At 43.7% G+C, this 18,719-nt stretch overlaps 1 protein-coding gene across 3 annotated transcripts in view; it reads left to right on the top strand.

Annotated features, from left to right (window-relative positions):
* DPH1 (diphthamide biosynthesis 1) overlaps positions 1–17,824 on the top strand; it is a 193,694-nt gene extending 175,870 nt beyond the window's left edge. For 2 of the 3 annotated variants that reach the window (XM_030185759.1, XM_030185760.1), the window contains 4 exons: positions 3,237–3,337; positions 14,531–14,609; positions 15,849–15,983; positions 16,783–17,824. In XM_030185759.1, the coding sequence (XP_030041619.1) occupies positions 3,237–3,337; positions 14,531–14,609; positions 15,849–15,983; positions 16,783–17,211 (744 nt within the window). In that variant the 3' untranslated portion in view covers positions 17,212–17,824. Of the gene's footprint in view, positions 1–3,236; positions 3,338–14,530; positions 14,610–15,848; positions 15,988–16,782 lie in introns of all 3 variants that reach the window. The other variant, XM_030185761.1, reaches the window with a different exon arrangement.
* Positions 17,825–18,719: the final 895 nt, after the last annotated feature.

The raw sequence follows: 18,719 nt of genomic DNA, 5'->3' as shown, positions 1-18,719 counted from the left end.
AGCTGCATCTGGCCATCTGCAAAGTGCCACCAGGACAGCCTGCAGGGGTTCCACGTGGATCCAGTGCACTTGGGGGTCATGCCTTACCCCCCCCCCCCATCTTGTCCCCACTAAGCCCACTACAAGGCAGTCGGGTATACTGACTTCCTATGTGACCTAGGGCCATTTGATAGCCCACTCCAGTGCTCTGCTCTGCTATGTTTACCACCGGGAACTCCCAAGCACAGGCACTGAGTATCACCAACATGTCCCTAGTTCTCCTCAGTGAGTCAACGGTACATATTCTCAGTAGAGAGCTCCCCTCCACTGCTGAGCCCACCATTTGGAGAAAATTACCTAGATCTCAACTGGCAAACAGGGTGACTTGTGTCATCTTCAGGAGGCTACCAGCTAGACAAGCATCCATTCTTAACCAGCATCTCTGTCCCCTCTGCTTTGCACTTCCTCCACTACCATCATGTGGGAGTATTCACTTTGGTCTGACTTACCTGATGACATGCTCTGCCTTCTGCATCTCCTCTCTGCATCAGTAACTCGTGCTGGACCTGCATTGGCTCTCAACTTTTCACCAGTTCTTCTGCACTTGTGACCACGTTCTCAGTGCCAGTCTTCCCTTTTGCCAGCATTGATGGAGGGCCCGCTTTTCCTACCATCACTGTTTCAGCCTCTGAGCCTAGCAATCCACTCTCTATTTTTGCTTCGCTCCCAAGCACCACCCACAATGGGCTCTCCACCATCATATGATGCTCACCTTGACACCAAGCAGTAGGCCTGGATATTACTACTAGTGTGCACCTCCTCCACCGGCATAACTGGAGCATGGGACACCAGCTTTGACCCCAGCTCACCATCATTGTACTTCTGATGCCAGTCATCACTCATGCCAATCCAGGAGTACTCTATCTTCCTTAGCGCCACCCATGCTGACCTGATCAAAGACGTGCTCAGAGGGCTACTGACTAATCACATCTGACTTCTTGCAGGCAGTGTTTCCTATATCAACGCCTCACAGGCTCCATCAGACTGGGATACACCATCCTTCTCCAGAAAGAGGGAGATTCCCACCCTATCTGAATACGCCTTGAACTGCTTCTCAGGAAGTGAACCAATTCTCTAAGTCTTACCTAGAATCCTGGCAAACAGGAAGGCCAAGCCTGTTGTATGACAAGCTGCCCTTCTCTTCTTTTACCATATCTGTGACACCTAAAAAAATATATTTAAAAACCCTCCTGGTAATTTTAAGCCAAGCAGTAGCCCAATGGTTAGAGTAATGGACAGAGAACAAGCAAGAGTTCTGGACCTACTGACCATTTTTGTGATCTTTTGCAACAACACAGCAGTTATGCTCCAGAGCACTCCTGCATATGCACTTCTCCCAGACAGGGCTAGGGATCATGCATCCACAGCCTAACTTAGAAAGAAAAAGATTTTTTCACAATTCTGTGCTGGCTATTGCAACACCTAAAGATGCACACCCTAACCCCTTCCCGCAATCAAATTACAGCCCTGCTATTTTCTTAAGACCCTCACTCAGGCCCACCAGTATTCTACAAACTCTGGGGATAAGCTTCAAAATCTGGATATTACATACACTCAGTCCTATAAAATCATCATCCCCGGACAAAATGGTTTCATTTTTTACCTGCACCTTTCATAGGTGAGATCTGCCAATATCTATTGCCCCTCCACAATTATAGCAAGTTGCTCTCACTTACTAACTCGTTTTTAGAATACAGGTTGACATTTTCCCTGGTGAGGTAGCTTCTCTTCCTAACAGGCTGACATTTTTTCCTGACTGAGCTGTCCTCCAGATCAAACTCCCACAGTAGAGGCTTCAGAGTTCCTCAGTAAGGATTTTGTTTTTCCTAGTACTAAGCCTGGTTCCTTCCAGAGTTCGTACCACCTCCATCACTGCCTCCATCTAGTTTTAAACCTTGCAGCCTCCATGCAGCTTCATCCTACCACAGCAGACTTCATGGACTGTATAGGGGAGAGCACACTTATCTACACAACACCCCTTTTCTACAGTCAACTGGGGAGTCACCTACAATGTCCATGGAGAAGATGGCATTACTTACCTGTAACAGGGTTCTCTGTGGACAGCAGGACCTTTTTCAAAGGTCTTTCTGAGCTATGGGAGAGTGAATCCATCCATGACACATTTGGATGATGTCACTTACATGTGACTGACTTATCCTGCTGTCCATGGAGAACCCCTGTTACAGGTAAGTAACCTCGTGCATATTAAACACACCACTATTGAGAATTGCAGTTTTCAGTTGTTGTTTTAACTGGTAACATTCAGTGTCAAGCTAATAAGTTGGCTCTAATAGAATGTTTTACTACATGGTCACTTGCGACCACATAGGTCCCTTTTTCAGATGTTTACTTGTGAGGTTTTGAAAGTTCATGGATGGCATCTTTGAACCAATTATATGTTTCATTATCTACAGTTTGGCCACTAGACCTGCACCACAGAAATTTACAAAAAGGGCATTTGGGTGGAGAAGGAACTCTTCACTCCTGGGTGAAAGAGAGAAGACTTAAAGTGAGCAATGAGAGTTCTTTACTCTTTTCATTTTGTAGCAGTATGAAATGGGGACACATTTTTTAGACTCGTATCATGGAATCAAACTCAAGGAAGGGCTAAATGAGACAATGAGTGCAGAAGTAGCCTAGTGGTTAGAGCACCAGTCTTGACATCCAGAGGTGGCCGGTTCAAATCCCACTGCTGCTTAGGCAAGTCACTTAACTCTCTATTGCCTCAGGTACAAAATTAGATTGTAAGACCTCCAGGAACAGAGAAATACCCAGTGTACCTGAATGTAACTCACCTTGAGCTACTACTGAAATAAACAATGCTAGTCTGTGACTGATTGTTTTCTAATGGGTTTTCAATAATTGGTAGCTACATACGCCAAAGATAACAATAAGCCTAGATTCTTTGGTCCCCAGTGGAGGAATATGGGGTGATCAGGGTTTCATGCTGGAAGGAGGAGGAATCTAGCCATCAAAGAACAGGCTAGCAAAGGAAGCTATGTTTCCTCTGGAGAGGATTCAAAGAGAAACCTCTGGCCACTTTTGGGAGAAAATGTGAAAGATCCATCACCTCTTGCTGTATTAAAATGAAACAGCCTTCCTGGTAGCCAGATGGTGACTCTGTTCATGAAGGCTAAAATCTCCAGGTTTGGTAAAGTTTCCCTAGACACTCACAGGTTAACTCTTGCTTCTTGCAGTTTCTGGAGTCCCGTCTGGAGGCCCTTGGCCGCTCTTTTGTGAGAGTCCTCCTGTCTGAGATCTTCCCCAGCAAACTCCAGCTATTCCCTCAAGTGGAAGTGTGAGTAGAATTTGAATTTGTCCTTCTCTGCAGCACCCCTAACTATCCAAGTACTGTGATTCTCATGCTGCAGCACCTCATTTCCTGCCGTGCCCCATCAACCCTAGTTATTGAGATCCCACATACTTCATATGTCTGCCCTACAGCACCTCCTTCTATTCTAGAACTAAGAGTCACAAACAGCTCTGTCAATGCACCTCTCTCCTGCCCTGCAGCATTCCCCTGCTGTTCTAGTACTATTACCATGCTTCCATATACACACACAGCTCTGCAATACACCTGCCCTACAATACCCCCAGCTCTGAGAGAGGAGCCACAGGGAATGGAGGATAACTCTAGTAATGTTAGTTCCCATGGGGGAGGTGGGCCTTTCAACAGTGAAGGAGGAGAGGGCGGATCTTCCAGTAGTAACTGTGACTCTGGAGTTGTTTCTTGTTCCTCTAGAATAAAAGTGATGCAGGTGTTTACATTTCAGGAAGATTTATTATACATTTTATATGTTAATGAACATGGATGGGAGTTTATTCTACCACTGTACTACTTCCCTAAACTATTTTTACAGAGCAGCATTCACATGAGCCTCTATCCTGCCACCACCACTCCTCTGTCACACACATGCGGACACACAGATCTCTACACATACAGTCAATCCTGTTGTTGGTTCTGTGGCAAGAATTGGATTGACTAACATAACCAGTGTGGGTATGTGTGTTGTGCTTCTATCAAATTTGTATCAGATGTGTGCACACACACATGAAAAAAAAAAAAACAGTATAGTGGAAACCTCTTGTGTCTTTGCCTTTTGTTGTCTGCCCCAGCTGAGATATTAAACCTTTTAGTTGTATTGAATTTTTCCGTTATTAGTGTGCAGCAGGAGCTGAGTGTCACTGTAGCTCCCCTCCCCAATCTCAGCAGTGATCCCCAGGGGGGCTGTGAGCAGTCTTTAGCAGGGAGCTTTGTGGTGAGTCTATTGCAGGGATAAATCACAGTAATTCCATTAGGGTTCTTGGACTGACAGAGATGGTTGTCTCTCTGCTTTTAATTTTTACTACTGGCCTTGTGAGTGATGTTTTCTGATCTGCGTCAGAGCTGCAGGCTTTATCTTCCTGGACTTCCAGGTTCCAAGGGCCACCTCAGAAGCTCATAAAGAACAAAAAATGGACACAAAATATTGAAAAAAAAATACACCAGGAATCCTGATGGTCATTTGACAGACAGTACAACTTCCATATCTGTATGTTCCATTATTTTTTTATTAAAAAATGAAATTACAGTATATATGTAATTAATGTAATGTAAAATGCAATGTTCCACATATTAGGATTTTAGAACTGAACTGATTGCATTCAGGTCTGTGGATAGCCTCTTGGGGCATGAAGGACTGTGATGGGCTTTAAGGTAATACTGACAACTGGCTCTCTATTTCGTGCAAGTGACGAGCAATAGTGGAAACACTGATACTGGTTTTGAAGATAGTTCCTGAAGCTCCCTTGAGTGCAAAAGGCAGTGTTCTAGAGCTTCTATCCAACACAGACACAATCCCCCATGCAGAGCTGTGCACACAAATGAGGCAGCAGGAACTTTGTATCAAGTGTTCAGCTCTGCGTGCGTCTGGTAGCGCTATACAGCTGCTGCTGCTAATAATAATAATAAACAAGCTAAGTTTAGTGTCTGAGATATGAGCTGCTTCTAAATTTGCATCTTGCGTTGCAAGTTCTTGTCTTTGTTTTGTATTAGAGATACAGAGATGGTGAACAAGCAGTGTTTCCTTCTATTGATCCCCAGCAGTGTGTCCTCAGCCTACATAGATTCAAAAATCGGTATTGGAGTGTGCTAAATCTAAATGGAGAGAAATTAAGGACCTGAGGTCAGCTTGGGGAAAACCTGAGAGAAGCTGCCTGCCTGGATGTTTCTGAAGCGGGGTTTGGGGGATTGTTTGTCTGTGGCTCCCTCTGCTGGTCAAGGATGAGATTGTGGCTGTTCCTTGAGGAGTGCCTCTGAAAACTGGTGTCTCAGCAGTGGATAAAAGGCTGGTACATATTATCCACTTAAAAGTGAGCACCAAAGGAGGTATTAAATGCCTCTAGAGGAACTCTGAACAGATTGTACATAATCTTTGCAGTCAGAGCCAAAATGTGTACATTCTTTTGTCAACACAGAGCAGAGCAGAAAGAAAAAGGATATCCTTTCAGTATTATTTTTTTTTTAATTCCTAAATCTGCCTGGCTGAAACTGATGCCTTCCCCACAGCTTTTTCTCTCTTGCAACTGCAGACAGGAATTGTAGGAGATCATACTGACTGTTTTAGTAAGGTCTCAAGGGAACCCTCCAACTGGATCCAGTATATTGCAGACTACATCGGTATTCCCAGCCTAGGATATGGGCCAGAGATGCTGCCTGTTCCCACCTCAGCCCAGAGCACCAAATACTAACCATTTCCAGGCTTTGTTCAGCATTGTCCAAAGCCGTATGAGTGGGTATCATGATAATCATTCTTCACAAGACTACTGAGCTCCTTTAGTGAGATATGATATGGCAGTTATGATAAGGTTTTTAATATAACCCAAACACAGGCTGCTTTCTCTGAGGATAAGCAGGATGAATCAGCCACACAAACTGGCAACACCATCTAATGGCAGAGATGTGGAGCATTTTCAAGCTAGTGCTGGAAAGCCTAGAAGACAAGCGTGTGAGAGTTCCCCCTTAGCCAAAGTCTTTTCTGTCCAGGGATGACATCAGACATGTTTTCTTTATACCACCTCTCTTTCTAGGTCTGTGCATTTTTGGGCCACCTCTCAGGATTCTAATGCCAGTACTAAGTGCCTCAACAGCAGCTTTGATGCCAGAGGACACAAAGCTTGAAACCTGCCAATTAGCAGTGAGTGATTTGGCACCAACTTTGAAGCCTCAATTCACGAGATTCTCCAAGAAGGAGCTGAAATATCTTCACTGGTACATCACCAATCCATCCCAAAGCTCCACTTTGAGACATCAAATATGCAGCCGTATCCTCAGAGGGTGTCCTCCCATACTGCAACTCATTGATACTTCCTATAAGTCTGAAGTCTTGGGATTTGCCTTCAAAACAAGAGTCTTCGGATTCTTCTTAACGGAATCACACTGTCGAGACATCCCATTTGATTCCCCCCCCCCCCCCCCCCCAGCCAGAGGAGCATGGAATAGCCCATCCCATAACATATAAAAGTTAAGAGTCAGCCCAGGGTATGTTTACTAAGCTGCTTCAGAAATGAGTACCTCGTTAAAAAAAAAAAAACTGGTAGCAATACCTGTCTCCCTGTTCTTAGAAGACATACAGAATAAAATGTGGGAAATTCCACTACCATTTGTTTCCTGTGAAAAGGGAGACACGGAGTACCTTGTCCAGAAGGTTCCAGGATTCCACAAAATCTGCGACTACACTGGTCTTTGGTGGTTGAATCCACCCTGAAAAGAGCCAAGAAGTCCCACACTCATTCCTTGGTGCCCCTAGGCTACAATTCAGATGATGGAGTTTTACAAGAGGAACATTATGCTCCATTCCTAAGTATTGTAGTGGACTAATAAGGATTTTTTTTTTTTTTTTACTCCCAAGACATATTTTCCTCAGTCCACTTGGCCCTGTTAGCTCAAACCTGCACTGTCCCAACTGCAGAATCTCAAAAGGGTACGCAAAACCAAGAATAGGTTTTTAACTGAATCCAGTGCACATAGTGTTCCATTCTCTATACTGAAATAACATTTTGTGGGAGAAGGAAATCTGAGGTTTTATGGAAACTGTATACCCCTGATAACCTTGGACATTTGGCTTCTCTGGATTATAAAAAAGAACTATAGATTGTGTATGTTTAGAGATGCTGTCACATTTCCCTCCAAAGAAATAACCTATTGTTTCCCATCAGGAAATTGTAATCACGGAGAGCGTTCTTTTTACAGGCCAGACCAATTGAACTTGTATCACTGCAGAAGAGAGAGTAGAAATTTTCTTCCAATTATTTCCCAATACCCAAGAAACTGGATGACGTTTTTGTATCCTGGAACTAGAGGTCTTGATATCACCAAAAAAAAAAAAAAAAAGAAAGTCAAGGTGATTTGCTGGCCACCATAACTTCTCTTCCAAACAGGATGTTAGTTATACTCCTTGAATTTCAAGGATGTGTGCGTGCATATAAGATGCATCCAAGTCAAAGGAGGCATCAAATACCTTTCATATCACATGTATTTACAAAACATCTATGAAACATTGCAGCATCTATGCAGAAACTGGGTGTTCATGTGTTCCCTAGCTGACCAGTTGGCTAGTCAAGAGCACATCTCAATCAAATGCGAATGGAAAAAAAAATGTGTATACCCCATTTGGTTGTTGGAGTTGCTAGGGTTCATAGCCTAATCTAAGTCCATCCGTTCAACTCTACTAAACAGAAGTCAGTTAACAGATGTCAGCGTGGCATATATTAAAAATGTCACAAGGTACCACCAACTTGTGCCATTCACATAATGTGTATTCACATGAAACAGACCCAATGGTACCTGAATTTCCAGTAGAATCAAACCATATGAGGGCTTTGTTATTCCAGGCTGGTTAAGAAACTACCTTTTCAAATTCCTCCTTATCAAATTGTTCCAACAAGAGATGCCTCCAGCTTGGACTGGATAGCTCATATGAAGGGACTTCAGTTTGGGATGCACCTTATTTAACTTTTAGAATGAGGGCTGTAACGAATGCTTTAAGGACTTTCAGAGAACAGGTAACCAACAAAATTGCAGTGAAGCAAACAGTCACGTAGACTAAGCCTGAAAAAGAAAGAGTGCACCGCTGTTTTGAGCTGAGCTTTCATTAAGAGTTGGGAATCTAAAATGAACCCTAGACAATGAATTTGCTTGGAAATAGAGATATTGTGATTGGCAAGTCAAAACAGTAGGTATAATTGGACAATCATGAACAACTGGTCACAATTTCAGATTTTGATAAGTTTGATATAAGCAATTGCCATCCATCCAAGAGGTTACACTCTGGAGATAATTACACAGTTTAGAACAGGAAAAATACTGAATATTGGCAGCATATAGAGAATAGTGCACACCAAGATCCCAAAGCTCTTGATAGACAGGAGTTTAGTACAGATTAAAGAACAAAGCAGACAGTGCAGATCTCTCCGGAACCACAGTAGTATGGAGGGAAAGAGACAAGAACCTAGGTGAATCAGCTGATACTGATCTGTAAGCTAAGAAGAAAACCATGAGTGGATCATGCCAGAGATACCAACAAGAGTTCAACTGATGCAAGAGGATAGAGTGGTTAAGAGTATCGAAAACAGCTGAGATACCAAGAAGAACCATCACAAAATATTAGCAGTGATCTAGTCTTCTTGTAGTGTAAGTAGTGAAGAGCAGCAAAGTATCCGTGTTGTGAGATTTACAAAATCCATATTGGAATGGATCCAGCACTTAGTTTGCTCAACAACTCATTAAGCTGGTACAGTTCTGCTTTTTCAAATACCTTAGCTAGATCTGGAAGAGCAGAAATTAGATAACAGTTCAGTAGGACAGAGGTCTAAAGATTCCTCCTTTAACAGATGGCAGTTGCAATTTTTAAAGGGGGAGGTATGATACCCAAGGATAGAAAGCTGTTCACTAAGATAGTTAAGGCAGGAGAAAGTTCTTCACCCAGTTAAAGCAGTACAAGGGGTAAGCATGGATTACAAGGGGTAAACCTGGATTACAAGTTACTAGGATTGAGGACTTTCAAGATTGAAGCAATCTGATTCAGGGACAATCAAAAAAATTGTTCAGGAATGCCCAGCAACTGATGAAGCATTATTTGAATATAGGTTGTCAAACCTCTTCAGGATGGTAGAGATCTTTGCAGTAAAAGTAGTAAAAAAAAGAGAGCGTCAAGCCAGGACCACCAGAATACTTTCCTTGAGTCAGATGTTTGTTGCAGACAGCCTTTAATTGCCCAATAGAGCTGAGTCAATTTTAGATTTAAAGTATTTGTTTCTGGCTTATTTAAATAAGCTTTTGTACTTTCAAATTGTAAGATTCAAGGTCATCCGAAGATCATGCACACTTTAGACTCTCAGCCTTCAGTTCAAGCCAAGCAACCTCAGTCCTCCATTCATCTAAAGTGTCATTGTGTGGCCTGATCTGAAAACAATCTCTCTCTCTTAGGGGCAATTTGGTCTAATATATATTTATTTTTTTTAATTTGTACCCCGCACTTTCCCACTCATGGCAGGCTCAATGCGGCTTAGGTACTTATTTGTACCTGGGGCATTGGAGGGTTAAGTGACTTGCCCAGAGTCACAAGGAGCTGCCTGTGCCTGCAGTGGGAATCAAACCCCCAGGACCAAAGTCCACCACACTAACCACTAGGCCACTCCTCCAAAAATCAAACGCATCCTCAATATCAAGGGCTTGAAGCTTCATAAGTTGTGGAACCCAGCCTTTCGCTAAAATTGGGACATCAATATAAGGTCTCACTATCTTAGTATCAGGGCAAGTCCGCATATACAGTCTCTACTGGCCTAAAGACTAAGGACTGCCATTAGAAGTCAGAGACGTAGAGCATAGCTAGTACATGTTCTGCCCTATGAGGAGGATCAGCTAAGATCTGTGAAAATCCTAGGGTGTGAAGGACATCAAAGCACTTGGTCACATGATGTAAACATGGCAGAGTAGGAGTCAAATGGAATATTAAAATCCCCAAATACGCATTGACTAGTGCAGGCTTGTCCAACCTGCGGGCCAGAATCCAGCCCACCAAGTGCTTTTTTTCTGGCCTTTGGAAGCTTGGCAATTGTTGATTTAGTTCTTACAGCAGCATTCGTGCTTCCCCCACCATTACTCGGTTCTCTGTAAGTTTGAGCCATGTGGTACTAGATGTGTAGATTGTTCTTGCAGTTTCAAGTCTAAATCGCGAGACTAACCCAAACTTCAGGCACCACATTGCTCAAGTTTGTGGTGGAGAAGCAGGAATCCCACTGCTTCTTCTGCAGCTAAAGCCAGATGAGGTGAAAGAGAGTGGTTGAAGACTCAAGGTGAAAGGGGGGGGGGGGAAGTATATGAGAGAGAAACTGGATGAAGGCTGGGAAGGGGACAACACACTGTCGTATTTTACCACCATTTGACAAAATATGCGACCAAATACAATGGTGTGTGTTTTGGTCCTCCAAATGTTACAAAATATAAAATGTGGCTCTCAATAGAAAGAAGTTGGACAAGGCTGGTCTAATGCAACAGGGAGAGAAGTAGGAAACTTTAAAAAGGAGGAACAATCTGAAGTTAATACTCTGAGAAGGAAGTAAATAATACACCATGAAAATATTTCTCTTGTTAGTAACAGCCTATCAGCAGAATTGCTGAAAACAACAATGTCCTTAAGTAAACCTAAATTGCTATGACAAATAACATAATTCAGCCTCTATCTAAGATTGACATGACCAGTCCCAGGAAAAGTGCAGAGAAGAGCATTGCCTTGTAATAATGATGTCCGATTTGAGCAATCAGCACTCTGTGATGTAAAGTACATCCAATCTGTCATAGGTAATTAGATCGTGAACCAGAAGAGATTTGTTCTTAACAGACCTAGCATTTAATAGACCAAATTGGACTACAGTCTTAATAGTCATCATGGAAGAGTTGTCAAATGCATTGGTCTAAACAAGGCAGAAGGTGATGAGTCTGGCAATACACATCATGCAAGTTGTTCATAGTGTCCACGTCCCATAACTACGTCAGTATTGACCACAATCATAAATGCATACCCCTAATGAGGATTAACTGCATTGTAGCATCTCTGGGCAAAGTTTGCTCTGAGGAACTTTGGTTGCATTGTTGCACCAACAGAAAAGGCAGCAATGCCCCCAGAAGTGCATGGTGCTTCTGGCATGGGCCTCAGCTTGAGCTTATCCTGATGTCAGTGAGGATGGGGCTAGTATTTTGTCTAGGCCAGGCTGTACATAGATGGCACTGGAAGTTGGCAGCATTTCTAGGCGAGAGAGAACATGATGTCAAAATGACATAGCAGGAATCCTCCCTCTGGGGTGTGCCTCAGCCCCTTCCAAAATGCTCACCTTTTAGTGCCTTTTCACTGGAATTAAAACACATTACAGTGGTTGTTCCGTGTATCTACACATCCTACCCCCAAAATAGCCAAGTGAATAATGTATTCCATAAATTATTTAAAAATGAAATAGAAAATATCTTGGTTGTATAAGTGTAAACCCCACTTGTACATGTGTAACAATCCTGAATAGTGTAACTAATCACCTTCAAAAGCACATTAAGGGAATTGTTGCTGAATGTGTTAAATTGTACTGCTTCACATGGTAGGCTAACTTCAGCAGTTCCTTTTGGCTCCCTCTGCTGGACAGTGCATTTGAAAACAAAGATCTGACTATAAACACTAAAGAAATGGCAAAAAAAAAAAAAAAAAACCCCAGGACAAACTTGTGAAGAGGCACAAATCAGGGGATGGATCTAAAAGAATCACAAAGCTGTTGAATATCCCTTGGACCATAATAAAGATAGATGATTATTTTTTAAAAAATGGAAAGTGTAGGGCACCACCAAGACCCTGCCTAGATCAGGTTGTCATTCTAAACTGGATGATTCAGCAGGGAGACAATCAAGAGGCCAATGGCAACTTTGAAATAGCTACAGAATTCAGTGGCCAAGATGGCATGCGAAAATAGAAGAGGCGGACAGGCTAGTCGGGGGGGGGGGGCGATGGAGGATCTGTATGGGAGGAGTCAGGCAGGATTGGGAGCGTTCCCATCCTGTCAGCATGTTATGAAGTTTTGGATTTGTTATAGTTGGTTGATGGTTTTATTATCAGGTTGTCAAAAGTGGTTTTTGTCAAGCAGCAGGGGGCAATGACCCAAGCTGGTCACGGGGAAGAAAACAGGATTTGTGAAAAGGGGGGGGGGGGGGGGGGGGGGGAGCAAAGTCTCTGGGAGAAACTTGCCAGTGGAAGCTTATATCAGATAGTCTGTAGACCTAGAGTATAGGTGCCTTGGTTCCATTGGGTGGTGGGGGGGGGGCGGAGAATGAGGCAGAGAAGAGGGTGTGGGAGAGGTTAGCCGAGTATCTGTAGTCCCTAAGGAGCAGGGGCAATCGCGATGGATGTAGCATGTGCACAGTTCTATCCCAGGCTTTGGGAAGGGGAGAAAGAGAGGCCAGCCTCATTGGATCTCAAAAAATGTGTGGAATGTTTTGTAACCAGAAATAAAGCTGTGATCTTTGTTGAATCTGCCAGCTTAGTCACGTATGTCATTTATAAATGGGGTACTCAGGGTGAGGAGAGTAGATGGTGATGGTGGTTAGCTCTTAGGGGAAGGAGCGCAAGAACTTTGGTGTGCCTGGGTTTATATCCCAAATATTCCACAAATCTGACCTGTGTGAGAAGGTGGTCTGTAAGGGAAGGTGGCAAGAAGGAAGCCATTAGTCAAGAAAACCCACCTTAAATCTCATTTGAATTATGCAAAGGAACCCTCCAGAGATACTGTAGTCTGACAGAATTAAAGTATAACTTTTTAAATCTAAATGCAAAGCATTCTGTTTGACACCATCCCTGTGTGTAGCATGTATATAAGAACATAAGAATAACCATACTGGGTCAGACCAATGGTCTATCTAGCCCAGTATCCTGTTTCCAACAGTGGCCAAGCCAGGTCAGAAGTACCTAGTAACATAGTAACATAGTAGATGACGGTAGAAAAAGACCTGCACGGTCCATCCAGTCTGCCCAACAAGATAACTCATATGTGCTACTTTTTGTGTATACCCTACTTTTATTTGTACCTGTGCTCTTCAGGGCACAGACCGTATAAGTCTGCCCAGCACTATCCCCACCTCCCAACCACCAGCCCCGCCTCCCGCCACCGGCTCTGGCACAGACCGTATAAGTCTGCCCAGCACTAGCCCTGCCTCCCACCACCGGCTCTGGCACAGACCGTATAAGTCTGCCCAGCACTAGCCCTGCCTCCCACCACCGGCTCTGGCACAGACCGTATAAGTCTGCCCAGCACTATCCCCGCCTCCCAACCACCAGTCCCGTCTCCCACCACCGGCTAGAAGTACCTGGTAGAAACACAAATAGCTTTTTATTAGCAGGGACTGGGACATTTGTCAGGATAGAAGAGACACTAAATGGATAACAATTCAGAAAAGTCCATCTACAAAAAACTGGGATGGAAGTTACTTTTCATCATGACAATGATTCAAAGCACACAACCAAAACTACAGAGGAGCAGCTAAGGAATATAAAGTTAAATATCCTTGAGTGATGCAGGCAGAGCCCAATCTGTCCAATGGAAAGTCTGTGGCATGACTTGAAGATCGCTGTCCATCGGTGCTCCCCCAGCAACTTGACACAGCTTGAATAGTTTTATGAAGTAGAATGGCCTTATATTTGCAAATTTAAGTGTGTAAAGTCGACAAAGACCTAAGATTCACAGCTGCTAGTGGTACTTCTACAAAGTTTTTTGACTTGGGGATGCCTAGGGGAAGAACTTTTCCAGTTGTTGCATTTGTTTTGTTTTTTTAAGGGGGTATATGCTCTGTTCCCCAATAAAACTGCTTTCCCCTGGAAGGTGTGGCATGTGTGTTGATGAATGGAGGAAAAAAGCAGCTCATTTTAATGCTTGCAAGTCTGAACATTTGTATCAACACAAGGGGATATAAACTTTCTATAGCCATTGTATGAAAAAGATATTCAAATACCTCCAATATATAAACAGCAGGCCTCTCAGTCAAGGGATCATGTGCTTTAGGACACAAAGCAGGAGTAACTTAAGGGAATGTTTCTTTAAGAAAAGAGGGATGGATGCATGGAACAGCCTCCCAGTTAAGATAGTCTAGACAAGGGCATTGATTTCAAGAAAGCATGTGACAAGCACACATGATCCGTAAGGAAAACGAAGAAATTGTAGAGCTGTTTCTGTTTCTCTGGCAATATCAAACCAGAGTCTGATAATTTGATACCCCACTCCCCCCCCCCCCCCCCCCCCCCCCCCACACACACCTTTTGCGGTAATTAGCTTAACCAACATTACAAAACAATATGAAATAGAAGAGTTAATTTCTAGAGAGAAAAAGGAGGTGCTGCAGGACAAGAGTGAATCACAATATCAGAGCTGTGGTATATGAAGAAAATTCCTACTAAACAAGTGATTAATTATCTATCTTCTTTAGGTGGGTACAGGTGGCTTGTCCAAGGCTCTCCATAGACTGGGGAACAGCATTCTCAAAGCCACTACTTACTCCTTATGAGGTAAGGCCAGTCTGTGAGTGTGTGTGATGATATAAGGGGAGAAGTAGAGGCCGACCAAATTTCGGATTTGGCACAGAAACCGGACCAAAGTACAGGCTCAAGTTTTGGCCAAAAATGCCTGTGCGTTTTCAGCTGAAACCAACAACTTACTCCTTTGTCTCCCCCCATTCCAGCCATAGACCCTTCCAGAGCCTACCTTAGGAAGGTCTAGTGGCAACTTCAGCGGTAGGAATGAACCTCGTTTGTTCCTGCCCCGTGCTCCTCCATCGCAATGATGGCTGCCGGGACCTCCCGCAGCAGTCTTGGCAGCCATTGTGATGGGTCAGCGGCACGGGGCAGGAACGATCGGGGTTTGTTGCTACCTCTGAAAATGCCACTAGACCACCAGGCCTTCCTAAGGGAAGCCTGGGGAGGGCCCATAGGTGGGATGCGGGAATGATTGTGAGGAGGGGTTGGAGAGAGAGAGGGAGACCGCCACAGGGGGCTTAGCTCAGGAGGAGACGTTTTTGGTCAGGATTGGGGGAGGGACTCGTTTTGGTTTCAGCAGCAACTGAGCAGCCAATTTTGGTCACAGACCTGGTTTTGGCAGAAACCGAAGATCCTGGGTTCAGTCGGGCTCTAGGAGAAACATACTAGAATGTACATTCATTGTTCCTTCATTGACTGGGTAATTGAAGTTTGCTTTGTTTTTGCCATCTATCCTTTTTATGTTTCCATTAAAATTGCATGCTCTTAGCTCCCCAGGCACCTACTGAGAGAAGTTAGGGCTGCAGGAGCTGTGAAGCTCCCCCATAGTCACTACTTTTGGTACCATTCCCTACATCACCTCCTATTGAGAAAGATTAACTGTGGCTCCCCCATCCCCACCCACCACCTCTTGTTCCATTCTTTTCCACACCTCCTACTGAGAGAGACTGGGACTGCATGAATTATGAGCTCCTTTCACACCCAACACTTGTGCATCATTCCCTACAATGCTCCCTGTGGGAAACCCTGACAGTAGGAGCTATGTTCTTCCCTCACAACCATTGCCTGCACTTCCTCTGAGATACTGGTGGTCCTGTAGGTGCTGAGCCCCATGTTCTTAAAATCTGGTTAGTGCCAGTTCAAGGAAGGGAGTTCAGTTATTTTGTCTACATTTTGGAAGGGTGGGCATATGATACTGATTTCTGTGTTTATGAGGGGGAGGAATTTGGTGCTGATTTCCATGTTCCTGAAGAAAGGCTGGATTGATTTCAGGCTGCTGTGGCTCTGAAGGAAATTGAATGGCAGCTGGTATATCCCATGGATTTCTATGCCGCACAGTCACTAGGACCATGGACTGTGAACCATGAGAGTCATCGCCCCCCACGGAGTGCTTACAAGACCACACATGTAAGTAAGTAGGAAACTGCGAAGAACCAAAGAGTATGCTTCTGCCTCTGAAGATAAGTCAGATTAAATGCTTTTTGGTGTGCAGTTCAGATCCAGATTGTTTGCCTCCTCCCATACTATTAGCGTGAAATCTTGAGGCGCTGCTGCACTTTGTACTTGGCATTTGAACATTTTTTTTTTTTTAATCACATACTGATAGTGCCATCTAGTGTTAGAAGCAGGTAGTTGTGACAGGCATAGCTGTGTTTTTTTGTAACTGGGTAGATCTGTGCTGGGGCTAGGAAGAATTGAGATTGTGCTGTGTCTGTGGCTGCATACATCCATGCATTTGCTAGTGGGGATAGGAAAATCTGTGAGTGAGTGAGTGATTGATTCTCTTTTTCCTGTGTCTGGTTACATCCATGCTGGGGACTGGAGGAGCTGAGACAGGCAGTGACTGTATGTACTTACTGAGGATAGGAGTTAAATGCTGTCTCTGTGTGCTTGGGATAGGATGAGCTGAAATTGAGTGCTGCTCTTTCGTAGCTGATTTGAGTCATGCTGGGAAAGGAGGAGCTTAGTGTGAGGGCTGGGTCACACTTTATGGTCCCACAGAGAAATGGTGCACTCTCTGGTAAGTGATTTTTGTAAGCACTTCTGTAAAAATACTACCAAGGAATCAGTGCAAATAGGACTGCTTTATTAGCAGTTTGCTCTTCCTGCTGAGACCCTTGTCTTGGGATATGAGAGAGGAACTCTAGAGGGACCAAGAGAACAGTTGAGTAGGCAAAGTATGATCTTTTATTTTTTCCCATTACAGAATAAAGTGTCTAGGAAGTCTTCTGTGGAAGACAGTACTACAGGGGTCCCTGCTCCCGCAGATACACTGATCAGCAGTAGCTGCCCCAATCAAAAGCATGCAGAAGGAATGAGGATTCCTTCCCCTGAAGATATGCATGAACCAAAGAAAAGCAGTAGCTGCAGCTGCCAAAGGCCTATGGAAAGCAACATGAGGATACCTGCCCCTGGAGTTACACATGAGACTCAGGAGAACTTCAGCTGCTCTTGCCAAGTGGCCCTGGAAAATAGCATGAGAATTCCTGCCCTTACAGACACAATTGAAACACAGAAGAAGAGCAGCAACTGCCTCTGCCAAGGACCTGTAGAAGGCAATACAAGACTGCATCAACCACAGAAGAGCTGCAACTGCCTCTGCCAAGAGACAAAGCCAGGCCCTGCTGATCTGTAACTAGATTCTGTTCTGGATTTTTCCATCTGTTAGTAAGTGCAGGGAACCAGGACATATTCTGTTATTAACAAGCAATATAGTTTCCTTCATCTGTGTCTCTCCTTCCAAATGGTGCATTACTTTTCCTTGCTTGTATATCTGTATCACTGATTCTTGTTTTCAAAAACTTAGCTAAACAAGATTGTATATTCTAAATGTATATTGCATTCTGTAAAACATACCCTTACTTGGAATTCAGTCTTTTCACTTGCAGGTCCGCAGATTTGGAATGCTCTACGGGGGGTTTTAAGATTGTGCAGCAGTATGACTTTTTTCACAAATTGTTGGAAGACGTGTGTGTTCAGGCATGGGGTTAATATGTCAACTTTTGTACATTGTAATTTGAATTTATTCTGTCCTTTGTAATATGTTTTTATTGTAATCCGCTTAGTTGTAGGTGGAATATAAATATTTAAACTAATTAAATACATTAATTAATTAAAGAAACCAGTGCATTGTAGCAGTAGATAGGTCCTCTGTGTCCTAGGATCAAGACTATGGGAAGGGATTTGTATACTAACATATGAGCTTTGCTTCGGCTTTGGAGGCAGTTAGTAAAGCCAATGAGAGTTGGGTGGGGAGGGAGGAGGCATAGAGTTTAATGAAAAAATGTAGGAATGGTTGGGGGGGGGGGGGGCAGAGAGTGTGAGATCTGTTGTATGCTGAGAAAAAACTGGCAGAAAATACAAGAACTTCACATGATGGGCAGAGCTGGGGGCGGTAGGTGTGTGTCTGAATAAGCACATGAGCACCACAGTACCAGAAAGAGAGAGTGTCTATATGAATTTAATTTACTACCACCCTATTTTGTCAGGTAACCAAATTCTAGTCCAGGCTACCATCTTAGGACTTCCCTCCTCCCACCCCCCAAGCTGCTCAGTTTCATAGCAAGCCTCCTATGAGAATCAGTATAAAGTTTTGCTGAAATCCGAGTAGATCCCATTCAGCACCTATCCTCATTCTAGTTCTCTAGTTAACCAATCAAACAAATTATTTTTCGTGATCCAAGGGAACATGGTTTTACCAGAGCCAAACCTTGCAACTTGATGGATCGCATGTAGATATCTATATCCTTCCTTTCAGTAGCAGCTTTACCTCCAAGGTCAGACTTACTGATGTATAGTTTCCAAACCTTGCTGTTAAAAAGTTTTGTGAAGGACGACAGCTGTTGTCCATTTCTCTGGATCCTCTTCTGTTAAAGGCTGATGTGACTGCTGGTGGGGGGTGGAGGGAGAGGGCAGTAAAAGTCAGGCCAAGAAATTCTGGCGTTTGTCCTAGTGGACTTGAAGAGGGAGAAAAAGGAGAGTGGAGATTGCCCCCTGGTGGATGTACAGAGTATGAGGCGGGAGAAGAGATTTGAGTTTAGCTCACATACTTCAATAATTCAAGGTGAGTTACATCTAGGTAGAGTAGGTATTTTTCCATCCCCTGGGGGCTTGCAATATTAAGTTTATACTTGAGAGAAAGGA

The sequence above is a fragment of the Microcaecilia unicolor genome, chromosome 13 (assembly GCF_901765095.1).
Source record: "Microcaecilia unicolor chromosome 13, aMicUni1.1, whole genome shotgun sequence".
NCBI classification, from domain to species: domain Eukaryota; kingdom Metazoa; phylum Chordata; class Amphibia; order Gymnophiona; family Siphonopidae; genus Microcaecilia; species Microcaecilia unicolor.
Note: the sequence above shows the minus strand (reverse complement) of the source record. Positions and strands in the feature narration are given on the sequence as shown.